General features: G+C 41.3%; 1 protein-coding gene across 4 annotated transcripts in view; it reads right to left on the bottom strand.

Moving 5' to 3' along the window:
- The window catches only part of RSPRY1 (ring finger and SPRY domain containing 1), a 50075-nt gene that overhangs the window by 7900 nt on the left and 28431 nt on the right, over positions 1-13744 (bottom strand). For all 4 annotated transcript variants that reach the window (XM_082366978.1, XM_082366979.1, XM_082366976.1 and 1 more), the window contains 4 exons: positions 9525-9636; positions 5186-5288; positions 4683-4835; positions 1027-1131 (listed from right to left, as the gene is read on the bottom strand). In XM_082366978.1, coding sequence (XP_082223104.1) covers positions 1027-1131; positions 4683-4835; positions 5186-5288; positions 9525-9636 — 473 coding nt within the window. The remainder of the gene's footprint in view (positions 1-1026; positions 1132-4682; positions 4836-5185; positions 5289-9524; positions 9637-13744) is intronic.

Consider the following 13744-nt stretch of genomic DNA (forward strand, 5'->3'; position numbering starts at 1 on the left):
CTTATTGTGCACAAAACCACCAAGAAGGGCCAGAAAGCTCAGAGATGAATAAGCCCAGATCCTGAGGCGTTCCGGGCTAGAGAGTTGATATAGAGGAATAATCACAGCTGGAGTCATTGTGCCTTTCTTTCAGAAGAGAGACTGGTATAGCTAGTGGTGAAATGAGATAAACTCACTGCATGTATGTCCCTTACCAGACGATTAGATAACAACACATTTCATAAGATGGCAAATGTACAGAGGCAGAGTCAGGGGCTCAGGCTGAGTCAGACCTGGGGGAGACAAACTGGGGTCCATCACTCCAGGCTCTGGACCCGTAGGCAACCTGCTAGCTAAAGCTATGTCAAGAATAAGAGCAAGGCAGGGTATGGGATGTGATGAATTACAGGGAGCTGGCCTGGAACATCAGCATAGGTGTTGATCATATACAGTCAGCACACATGCCTGGGCTAGGCCAAGGCCAGCACACTGCCCAACTCCTCTTCCCCTTTCTAACCTTAGTTGGGATGATCTTTTTAGGGACTGTCTTACTTGCTGCTCTTGCTGATGTTTTAGACACTCTGTTCTATAGGATCCAGGCTGCCCTTATCTCATACAACTGAAATGTGGTTAGATGGCAGGGAGGTGCTGCCATCTCAGTGCTTAGGAGGGTGAATAATAAGTAAATGAGAAGGCTCTAAAACTAAAAGGGATTTCCCAAGAGGCTCATAATTAGCATTAAACCTTCTACATTTTGTGAATAAAAACTGTGTTTAAACTATAGTGTTGAGTAAATTAAGTAAAACAAAAACAGGCCTTCCATATCAAGCAGCTGCTTCTATTTCAGCTTCTATTTCAGGTACTTTCTGGAAGACAGCCATGTACTACTTGGCAAACTCTAATTCCTCATTCAGCCCACTTTGGATATTATAAACCCTGATGAACAGCTATGGAACTGGTAACACTGTAAAAAGCAATTCAGGAACAGGATGAAACTTTGTCTAATGTAATGTACAAAAGAGGAAATGACCAAACAAACCCTCTTACCTGTGTCCACATGGCTTCAATTGTGTGTCTGCTACCTCATCGCAACACAGGGAGCAGCAGTTTTCCCGGATACTAACTTGCTTCAACAGAGCAAGACGCCTGTGCCTGAGTAGAAAACACAGTTTGAAACTCATTTTGTCAACAAATAAATGGGGCCTCTTAGCAGTGATGCATACGAAGTGCCTTGAAAATGCTCTGTACATGTGAGTCTACCATGTATTCCCTAAGCTTTGTTCAGTAAAGTTTTCACACAAGACATCTCATTTCAATCTTACAATGATTTTCTAAAATAGAGAATGAAGGAGGCATGGTCATTCCCATTTTACAAAGAAAAGGGCAGGAAATGATTTGCATAAGGTCACAGACAAGGAAATGATTTGTATAGGTCAGACACAGTAAACAGATTCAGGAATCAAATTTAAGTCTTTTGGTTCTAAGTCCAGTGCTCTTTTTATTTTACCAGCAAATTAAAAAAAAAAATTTTTGTTTATCTATCTATCTATCATCTATCTATCTGTCTCGGCTGTGCCGGTTCGGCACTCAGACTTCTTGGTTACGGCATGCATGCAGGATCTAGTTCCCTGACCAGGGATCGAACCCGTGCCCCCTGCATTGGGAGCGCGGAGTCTTACCCACTGGACCACCAGGGAAGTCCCTACCAGCACATTTTAATGTTTAAAGTCACACATCTCTAAGTGTTTGAGGAAAACGCACAGAGCATTTCCCAAGAAAAATGCACACACACAATTTTCAAGGTGTTTATGACAGCTCATCATAGTCACCCTGGAAGTCCAGACACCTCGGGTTAGAACCCTCGCATTATACTTTCACTTAGCTTGGAATGGAAAAGCAGACATGCAGAACTGCTCTGCTGAAGGTACAGCCTGATGGATGGGCAAGAGAAACAGGAAACAAACATTCGTTCAATTCACATAAGGCCTTATTACGTGCCAGGCACTGTTCCAAGCTTTGGAGATTCAGCAGTGAAGAGAGGACTAAAAAAATATCCCTGCCTTCAGAGAGTTTACACTCCAGTGGGGGTAAAACAGACAATAAATCAGATAAAAAAGTAAGGTATGCAGAATTTTAAATGCTAATGAGTAGTGTGAAGAAAAAGAAAGCAGGGAGGAGAATAAGGAGTGTGTATGTGAGAGGCAGGGAGTTATAATTTTAAATACGGCAGCTAGGGAAGGTCTCACTAAGATGACATTTAAGTGAAGACATGAAGGGAGTGAGAGAGTGAGCCTTGTGGGCATCTTGGAGAGAAACTGTGATTTATGATAAAAAATATATTTTGTTTACATCTGCATTCCTGGCACAGATTCCTAAAACCCTCGACGATTCATAAGTTAAGAGACCTAGAAAGGTCTTTTGTTCTGTTAATGAGGCGGCTTTTAAAAAGCCCCCTAGGTACCTAAGGATGGGACTGGGAACCAACCAGGTGATAAGAAGGTTGGAACCTTTCAGTTCCCTCCTCTCTCCTCTGCCCCACCTCCTGGGATGGGAAGTGGGCTGGAGACTGAGTTCAATCATCAAAGGCCAATGATTTAATGAACCAGCCCTGTGTAATGAAGCCTCCCTACCAACCCAAAAGGACAAGGTTCAAAGAGTTTCAGGGCTGGTGAACAAGTGAGAGGCAGGGAGATTGGCATACACAGATAGCCCGTTCCTGAGTTATATCCTATTATAATAAACCGGTAACCTAGTAAGAAGTAAACTGCTTTCCTGAGTTCTGTGGTGGTAGCTCTAGCAAATTAATCAAACCCAAGGAGGAGGTCATGGGAGCCTCCAATTTACAGCCAGTTGGTCATAACCTGGACTTGTGACTGGCATCTAAAGTGGGAGAAAAGAGCAGTCTTTGCAGGACTGAGCCCTTCACCAGTGGGATCTGATGCTATCTCCAGGTAGACAGTGTCAGAAATCGAGTCAACTGCTCAGTGGTACTGGAAAACACACATCAGAACATTCTAGTAGCAGGAAGCATTGCGACAGCAGAACATTCTAGTGCAAAGGCCCTGGGGCTACAATAGTAGACCTGGTATGCTTCAGGAGCAGCAAGGAGGCCAGGATGGCTGAAAGAGCAGGAGCATATGGGAGAGGGTCGGAGGTCAGAGAAGTAATGGAGGAGAGGAGCGGACAAATCGTATAGAGTCTGCTAGGATTTAAGCTTTCACCTTAAGTGAAAGAGGAAGCCACTAGAGTCTTTTCAGCACAGAAGTGCATGATCTGATTTATGTTATAACAAAATCTTTCTGGAGCTGTGCTGAATAGACCGAAGGGGGTTAAGGCAGGAACAGGGAGACTACAGTTTAAGGGCAGGGCAAGAACAATCCAGGTGGAAAATGATGGAGGCTTCAACCATGGTGGTAGCAGGGAGAGGGACAAGAAGTAGTTGGATTTGGGATATATTCTGAAGGCACAGCCCACAGGATTTGCTGAGGGATCTGTCGTGGAAATGGCAGAAAGTCATACCCTGCCTTGTCAAGGATACTCTAGGATTACAGCCAGGGAAACTGGAATGACAATGGAGCTATTAACAGAGATGAGGGAAAACTGTAAGAGAAGCAGGTGGTCGTGAGTGGATGACTTTTGTAGCTGAGAGGTGGGTACATGGTGCTTTATTGTACTATTCTTTTTTTCTTTTGTGTGTATCTGAAGTTTTCCATAATAAAAAGTTTAAGAAGAAAAAAAAAAGAATGAATAGAAGAAGAGATAGAGACAGAGAGGATTTACAATATAGAACAATTTACAAGATGCCAGATAGAAACAGGACCATGATCTCCTACCCTGAAGTCAGAAAAGAATACTATTACTATGAGTAAAAAAGGACCCCTTGGCATTAAGGAGGCCACTCAGTCTCCAACAACTCCTGTCTTGGTGTCACTGTCACAAAAAACAAAGTCTAGTGTATTATAGGACTGCCCTAGCTTGTAACTCTGCTGTTCTTATTCAAGGCAGGCTGCACTTTGGGCGCCAAAGTGAGGTGGTACCCAGAGAAGCTGCCCATAAAAGAAGACTTTCTGACAGCTGGCGCCTATTGCCATCTGACTTTTGGAAAGTTTAATTCTGCAGGGGCGGTTAACTAAATGCTGAAGCAGTTTTAACCAAGGCCAGCCTCCAGGGGAACTCTTAGATGGATCGATTGTACCTTTCAGGGCGTATGTGAGAAGGCAGACTTGTTTATGGGCCACATCCAAGAAGACAGGCTACATAAAAAAAATGATGGGGTATGACAGATGAGAAAGGTGTTACTTCACACTTTCACTAAGAGGAATCTGAAGTTCAGAATCCCTGTCAGGCACCGAGACAAGGTGAAGGGAAGTTCTAAGAATGAAACTCAGATCTCTGAGCTGGGACACAAGTGGCCCTTCTGTTCCTGGGATATTATGGAGGCTCTGCCGCTGCAGGCAGGGCTGTCGTCACTGTGTGACATTTTCTAGTTCATCTGGAAACTGCTGACTGAGCCACTCTCAAGTCTTGGGACACTGAGTCCAAGGGTGAAGTACAGTGCAGAAGGGCTCGTTACAAACCTGCTTTTTGAGCCAGAACAGGAGCTAGGATTACAACATTACGTTATAGATACCTTTAAGACCATAAAGGCCCAACACTGGCTACTGTCATGGCCAGTGTGGTCTCCTTGACTGCAGATTCCTTACCTAGGCAAAATGATTTTCTCTTCAGCTGTTAGGAAGGCGTAGTCATTAAAAGTGCTAAATTTCATAGATGGTGGATATTTGAATGGTTTTGCTCCAAAATTGAACTCACATTGTTGATATGACATGAAACTAGCTGCAGCAAAAAATCCAGATCTACAAGTAAAAATGAACAGAGGTCAAGAGAATTCATAAAAACAAAATAAAGCTCATACACAAAGTGGAGTTCAGAAAGTGGGAATAAGTCATACCCGAGCAGAAAGAAGGGTGACATTCTGTTTATTAACCTAGACAGGACTGTGAACCAGAGAACATCCTGCTCTTACCTTCCTATATCAAACTCTGGGATGGTTTTAGGTAAGATCAAATGGGTCTCCAATTACTTGAAATACAGTGATTTCTCATCACAACTGACTACATAAATGGACAAAGTTTGTTTTTTTTTTTCTGGAGAAAAGTACATTCCATGCATCTGCTCAAATTTCTGACTGAGAGAAGGTACTTACACAGTAGATGAAAAGACTTGCTTCTCAGGAGGCAGCTGGTTGCCATTTAAAAAGAAAATCATTTGCTTTTCATTCAAGTCTAACAGAAATCCTACTGTGTCTCCTAGAGGATAAAGTGAAACACTGTTAGGATATGGAGATTCTGCTGTCTCAGGGTTTTAATGTCACTGTATTAAGTCTGTTTTTATAGCCCTGTACTCAACATATTCATCGTTTTTGCTTCTTCTGCAACTGATCTGACCCATTTACATCAATATTTGGATGTACCATTAAGAGGAAAATGCTGCCAACTAATCTATGAAAAGCCATCAATTGTAAGATGCATCCCAATTTCAAAGATGTGAAAATGTGGGGAAAATGTGCATTTTGGGATCAGTAAAATATGGTAAGATCAAAATCATGAACTTTTTTGCCTCTCTGGTGAGAGTTAAAACTCTCTGAGAGGGAATTCCCCAGCAGTCCAGTGGTTAGGACTCTGCGCTTTCACTGCCGAGGGTGAGGGTTCAATCCCTGGTCTGGGAACTAAGATCCTGCAAGCTGTGAGGCACAGCCAAAAAAACAAAACAAAACAAAACAAAACTGTCTGACATAACAACTGCCCCCAAACATGTTTTTTTTTTTTAAAGCATTCATATTCACTCATAAAGTTTTTGCTTTTTAAAATGTCAAAGGGACTTCCCTGCTGGCGCAGTGGTTAAGAATCTGTCTGCCAACGCAGGGGACACGGGTTCAATCCCTGGTTTGGGAAGAGCCCACGTGCCACAACTACCGAAGCCTGCGCGCTTAGAGCCCTCGCTCCGCAACAGCAGAAGCCATCGCAATGAGAAGTGCTCGCACCACAATGAAGAGTAGCCCCCGTTTACCGCAACTAGAGAAAGCCCGAGGGCAGCAAAAAAGACCCAATGCAGCCAAAAATAAATAAATAAATAATAAATTTTAATAAATAAATAAATAAATAGTCAAAGATAAATACATGAAATTATAAAGTGATGACAAGAAAAACTGACACTCAATGGTACTGGAGGAAAATCTGGCAATATATGGCAAAAGCCTTGAAATTCTGTATACCCTTTGCCAGAGAAGATTCACTTCTAAGGATTTATCCTGAGAAAATCCAGAATGGTTTATAATTTTTTTATAATAATAATTTTAAAAGGCAAAAATGTAACTGTCCAACATTGAGGCATTGATTAATATAGTACTATTATATAATGGAATATTGAAAAACCATTAAAAACAATGTTATTTAATAACCTGGAAAGCTGTTCAAGGCATAGTAAGTGTAACAACAAAAAATATACACCATACACAAAAATAAACTCAAAATGGATTAAAGACCTAAATGTAAGGCCGGATACTATAAAACTCTTAGAGGAAAACATAGGCAGAACACTTTTTCACATAAATCCCAGCAAGATCTTTTTTGATCCACCTCCTAGAGTAATGAAAATAAAAACAAACAAATGGGACCTAATTAAACTTAAAAGCTCTTGCACAGCAAAGGAAACCATAAACAAAATGAAAAGACAACCCTCAGAATGGGAGAAAATATTTGCAAACAGAGCAACCAACAAGGGATTAATCTCTGAAATATACAAACAGCTCATGCAGCTCAATATCAAAGAAACAAACAACCCAATTAAAAAATGGGTGGAAGATCTAAATAGACATTCCTCCAAAGAAGACATACATATGGCTAAAAAGCACATGAAAAGATGCTCAACATCACTAATTATTAGAGCAATGCAAATCAAAACTACAATGAAGTATCAACTCACACCAGTTAGAATGGCCATCATCAAAAAATATACAAACAATAAATGTTGGAGAGGGTGGGGAGAAAAGGGAATCTTCCCACACTTTTGGTGGGAATGTAAATTGGTACAGGCACTATGAAGAACAGTATGGAGGTTCCTTAAAAAACTAAAAATAGAGCTACCATATGATCCAGCAATCCCACTCCTGGGCATATATCAGGAGAAAACCATAATTTGAGAAGATACATGCAACCCAATGTTCATTTCAGCTCTATTTACAATAGTCAGGACATGGAAGCAACCTAAATGTCCATCAACAGAGGAATGGATAAAAAAGATGTGGTGCATATATACAATGGAATATTACTCAGCCATAAAAAAGAATGAAATAATGCCATTTACAGCAACATGGATGGACCTAGAGATTGTCATACTGAGTGATGTAAGTCAGACAGAGAAAGACAAATATTACATGATATCGCTTATATGTGGAGTCTAAAGTAAGGGTACAAATGAACTTATCTACAAAACAGAAATAGAGTTATAGATGTAGAAAACAAACTTATGGTTACCAGGGGGTAAGGGCGGGGGGAGGGACAAATTAGGAGATTGGGATTGACACATACACACTACTATATATAAAATAGATAACTAATAAGGACCTACTGTATAGCACAGGGAACTCTACTCAGTACTCTCCAATGGCCTATATGGGAAAAGAATCTAAAAAAGAGTGGATATACGTATATGTATAATTGATTTGCTTTGCTGTACACCTGAAACTAATACAACGTTGTAAATCAACTATACTCCAATAAAAATTTTAAAAATTATTTTAAAGGTAAATTAATAAAAAAAATACATATCTATATATACACACTAGATTGCGTTTTAAAGAAATCTCTGGATGGAGGAATTACATGAGATTTTGGTTTCATTTTGCTTTTTACCCCTATTTTCCAAATTTTGTAATAAACTTAAATCTTTTAAAAAATCATTTAAAAAACAAACAAGACAGTCTTTGCAGACAGTGCCTCTATTTTATGCTTTGTTAAATGAAGAAGTGTTGGACTTCCCTGGTGGCGCAGTGGTTAAGAATCCACCTGCCAATGCAAGGGACACGGGTTCCATCCCTGGTCAGGGAAGATCCCACATGCCGCAGAGCAACTAAACCAGTGCGCCACAACTACTGAGTCTGCGGTCTAGAACCCGCGAGCCACAACTACTGAGCCCACGTGCCACAATTATTGAAGCCCATGTGCTTAGAGCCTGTGCTCCGCAACAAGAGGAGCCACCACAATGAGAAGGCTGCGCACCGCAACAGAGAGTAGCCCCTGCTCGCTGCAACTAGAGAAAGCCTGTGCGCAGCAACGAAGACCCAACGCAGACAAAAATAAATAAATTTATAACGACAACAAAAAAATATCAGAAAAGTATTTAAAAAAAAAAATGAAGAAGTGTTATGTTCCTTTAACCTGCAAACCCTTAAAATGAGGGCTTATGTCGGCTTTGCAGGTTTTTTCCTTTCCACACTATTAGTTAATTAAGAGAAGCTGTCCCCTCACAGCAAGGGTCAAATTCCTGCTCTCTTAGCATGCCTGAAAATTCAGTTTACATCTATAATGCTGATTGCAGCAGGAAACAGAGAGAGGGAAGCTTGGAGAAGAAGCTGGGCTATATCCCCCATCTAGCTCCAATGCTGGGAATAAAATTTTTCCGGAGGTTCCATCCCCTACCATATGACTCTATGTCTTCAGAACAAGGCGGTGCACCAGGAGGCCCCTTGAGAATACTACCCTCCAGTGCAGTGGTGCTGAAGCAGGGAAGCCCTGTTTTCACTGTATTTAGTTGGGGGTAAAAACACTCACCGTAAATTTTTTGGTATAAGTGTTTAACAAATCAACTGTGGCTCTAACTATGCTGTTTGAATCTTTCATTAATAAATGTTTTCATGGGTCTAGGGCGTTGGATATTGCAAAGCAGTTGGAAAAAAAAACTGAATGGGGCAAAAAAGATCATGCTGTTGATAAGATATATTCTTGCTAAAATCCTAGAGCCTTGATTGAGAGTCCTGGTAGCCTATGCCCCTGCAGCATCCTGAGCCCGATGTCTGGAGAAATGAGGCTGGGCAGAAGTGTTTGAGACTAACAGTACTCAAGTCACCCTTAAAAGCTGCCCTAGAGAGCCCCGGAATGTGTCCACTGAATAGTGCCGATTCTCTGAAAATAACCTTATTTTATTGGCATTACAATTTCAGTGTCCTCAATATCTCCACGGCTGCTTTGATTTAAGACATATACCCAGAGAGGAAACTAGAATTCATATTAATCTTAAGATGATCATTTTCCCACTAAATTAAGAATTTTATAGTCTGAAATGTTTTGCTAAAGGAAGGGCTCCATCAGAGGTGACTATCAGGAGAGTACGGTTCACACCTATGGTAGGGGATACAAAGGCTAATATCCCTTTTCACATTTACTCTTTTTCCATTAAAAGATTTTAAAGCCTAACATAATAAATGCCTCATCATAACCAGATGTCTTAACCTAATTAATAAATTCATGATGGAGAGGAATGAATACCTTCTTTCCAGCAGGGGTGTTGGTGAGGCTTACTTCTGGCGTTGTACCAAATCAGCTGCCGGCAGCCATCGTATGCACAGGAGTATTCGTCGTCCCCAATGCCGTAGCCTTCCTGGAGGGAGAGAGGGCCCAGAAGATTAGCAAGGCTCTGCTTGATGTGTCCTGAGAAAACAGAGTGTATCTTTTATAACCATTAACCTGGTGGCTAGAATTCTAAGCTTTTTGGATGAAGGGAGAGAGCCTACAGTTCTTGGAAGATACCAAAATTCTGACATAGAGTCAGAATAGAGTGTGACTTCACCAACAAATTTTTCCCAAGTTTCATGTCTGTTAGTTCATTTAATTCTCATGAACCACCTTGAGGCTGGTGGTATTATATTCCATTTTAAGAGGAAATAAGGCTCAGAGAAGTCAACCAGCTTGCCCAGGGACATGTTACTAAAAAAGTCAAGTTTGGACCCTGGAATTTTCTGATTCCAAGGCTGGTGTGGGCAAACACCTTTCTTTCATGTAGTACACTTCAAAACACCCACATGCTCAGAGATTTCAAAACTGGAGACAACAGAAGGTTACAGTGGGTAATCAGCTAATAGGTATTCTGAGATATCTGAACATCACACAGGTCCTTGGCAGCTTCTTTTATTACTTACTGCCTTTTAATTATTTCACAATTATTTTATTGTTAACATAAAAGGGTAGGTGGGATCTTAAGAAATTATTTTGAGCACTTATAAGAAGAAAATAGAAAATACAGAGGAAACATGCAGATCAGACAACTGCTATCTTTAAGGCTCAATGGTGAAAGATTCTAGTGGAGAAAGGCATTGAAAATGTGGGCTGAATCCAAGTAAGATCTCAGATCCTGGTGATGGTCTGCTTATTCTATGCGACAATGAAGTGAGGAGATAGATTGGAAAAAGGGCTCCAAGATGCTTCTTGACTACTCGGACCACAACATACTGAACTCGGATGAGTGTTCTCCAAAGTGAGGCTTCTGAATTAGCTTCTGAATGCACTATTCAGACTATTCAAGAGTTAAATGAACTTGCATAAGTTCTCAGCGTAAGGCCAAGAAGATATTCACCAGTCTATTAGAAAAAACACCTTGCTATTCCTTTCAAAGCCTGAACAAATAAGTAAAAACTTATTTTTTATTTGTGGGTGTTGGGGCATAGGCAAAAGGCAAGCAATTCTTTTCTATCTTTCCTTTCTAATGTCCTATGAAGTCCTCCACTGAACACTTGAAAGAAATTCCTAGAAGATTCCCAGCCACCAAGAATTGGTTAAGAGCAGACTTTACCATGCAATGTCTTCTATGCCTGGATGAATTTCACAGTAGAGTGGCATTTGGAGACAGAGGGGGAACTCTAATCATTTTAACCACAGATCAACTTCTACAGGCTAAGAAGTAGGTGCCTCTGCTAAGCAGAGATACACTTTATTATTTTTTTTAAATTTATTTATTTTATTTATTTTTGACTGCGTTGGGTCCTCGCTGCTGTGCACGGGCTTTAGTTGCAGCGAGTGGGTCCTCGTTGTGGTGCGTGGGCTTCCCATTGCGGTGGCCTCTCCCGTTGCGGAGCACGGGCTCTAGGTACGCAGGTTTCAGTAGTTGTGGTGCCTGGGCTCAGTAGTTGCGGCTCGCGGGCTCCAGAGCACAGGCTCAGTAGTTGTGGCACACGGGCCTAGCTGCTCCATGGCATGTGGGATCTTCCCGGACCAGGGCTCGAACCCATGTCCCCTGCATTGGCAGGCGGATTCCCAACCACTGAGCCACCAGGGAAGCCCAGAGATACACTTTAAAAAGTCCTTTGAGCTCACATACCAAAGAGCAGTCCAGATGTACTACACCCTCTTTCAATGTGAAAATATTCCCAGCAGAACTATAACTATGGTCTCCATCAGCTGAGGCAGATAAATGAGAGAACAGTGTAGCTAGCTTGGTACTTGGGGTGATTATTTTGATCCGCCTGTTTCTGGTCATGTATACTTTAGTAATGGCAACATTACTAAAAACAAACAAAAAAAAAGCGTTTATCCATAGTTTGTTGTTTAGGAAATATACTGACTCCTACCCTATGTGGTGGACACCATCTTTTCTTCTGCTCTCCAGTATCCCTACCACTTCCTGCTATGGGGAATGTAATGAAGATGCAGTGTCCTGCCTCCTGCTCTGGAGATGGAGGGGTAAGATGTGACCTTGGCCAACCGGACCCTCCCATCAGACACCTAGTGTCTGTGACCCCACATGGAGGAATGGTTAGGACCTTTGTGGCAGCAGTGTTGGCATCCTGGTCCCTAAAACACTGGCTGTTGTACTTCTTGTGTCTTGGCCTCTGACGCTGCCTTGGAGCCTGTCTGGTTCCCAAACCCCTCAATAGTCTGGGAGCCCCCAGTAGGCTTCCAAGTCATTCTTTTCCTGTTTAAGATAGCAGAGTCATTTTCTCCATGGCAAGAGGCTTCAACAGGGAAAGAAGCACGGGCTGCCTCAACCAGGGTTTGAATTGTTCGCCAGCAGTTGGAGGCTAGGTGACTTTGGGCAAGCTTCTAAATTAATTTCTTTTAACTTCATTCTCATCTTTAAATGGGAGAATAATACCTTCCCAAACTCTCAAAAAGATTAGAGATGAGTATGTGAAAGACCTGTCACATGGCAGATGCTCATGAAAAGGCAAAAGATATTTTAGATAAGTCCAAATGCACCCTTGGAGACTTGCTCCTCCCAAACCCCCATAAAGATATACAAGATAACTATTCTCTAAGTGACCTGAACAAGAACTATCCTTTAGCTTCTCAGATTAATGATCTATGTCCAAGCCCAACACTTTGATCATCTTTTCAAAACCGAAGCCCAAGCAGTAGGAGTTAAAATAAGTCTATGAACAGACTTCAAATTTTTAGAAACTGCGTGTATCCTAGGAATGACTTATTCCATAAAACCACACCCTATCTGTCTGTACAGGCAAAAAGATTCAGAATCACCAGAACAATGTCCATGTGAAGCAAAGTTGTAAGTATGGCAACATCATTAAAATCCTACATTTGGGGAAAGATACATCGGACTTCACCATTTTCTAACCAACCAGTACTTGAATCAGGGAAAAATGTTTCATTTTTGTTTTTTAAAGAAAGAAATTAAGTCTATCAAGCAATCTGGAGGGTAGGAAGATAGTATGTTAAGCCTCTTAACTTGAGAAGCCAAAGTTTTTGCAACTATATGGCAGAAATTAGTTTCATCCATCAGATAAAATGATCTAGCTTCATTGGCCATTAAAAAAAAAGCAATCTGCAACATTCAGTCTCAAATATACTACACTCAGACCTGTAGTGTGCTGCCAAATTAGGAGAGGCACATTGTATATCGAAGCTTTCTCCCGAGAGGAATCCACATTTCTTCTAGTTCCTGAACAAATCTTTACTTCCAAATGAGACTAGCTACTTCTCTGAGACTCTCCCCACTTTCAAATGCAAAGAACACAACTATTATAGAATAGGAAGGGGACTGAATTCTAGTCCTAGTTTCTTTTTGTCCCAGTCTTAGTCTCAGTTTTCTCATCTGTGAAATGGAAACTGTGACAGTAAAAACTGTTGTGGGAATCAGATGATAGGCTCTAAAATGAAGGTGCTCTGGAAATTAAGATTTTTTTTTTTTAAGTCCTAAAAAATCATCTTGAGGACATCATTTGGGGCAGGCTGTCAGTGTAACTGATACTGTCTTCTTTAAATTAGTGCCCAAGACTAACTGGCATTGCTCTCCAGACCCACTTACTTCTGACTACACGGTGCCACAAAAAAGCCCCATTCTTCCAGGTTTTCATTAAGGCCTAGTGGACTAGGAAGCGCTGCATCAGGGAAGGTTCCCAACAAAGCAATGGCAGACTGGGGTCCAGTTTTCCATCCTGGACAAAAATCCAGACCTGACCTCTCCCTGTGCCCTCTTCCTCCAATTTGTCTCTTTCCAGCAAGGAGTTTAGTAAAATGCCATGAACAATTCCAGGATGCCGTACAGCCTTGTTGAAAGGGCACTTGAGAAACTAGCTTTATGGGAGGCAAGTTTTAGTTTGATTTTGTTGGATCACTTCTAAAACCCATCCCAGGACCTTACATATGGGATGGGAGGCTATTATTTAGATTAACATAAAAAAAAAAATCTAAGGGACTTTTCCCAGCTCAAAGGGTAAAAATCATATGTCCACAAAATATTCCTGATCAAAACTGGA

Source organism: Balaenoptera borealis (genome assembly GCF_965194805.1).
Source record: "Balaenoptera borealis genome assembly, chromosome: 19".
NCBI lineage: Eukaryota > Metazoa > Chordata > Mammalia > Artiodactyla > Balaenopteridae > Balaenoptera > Balaenoptera borealis.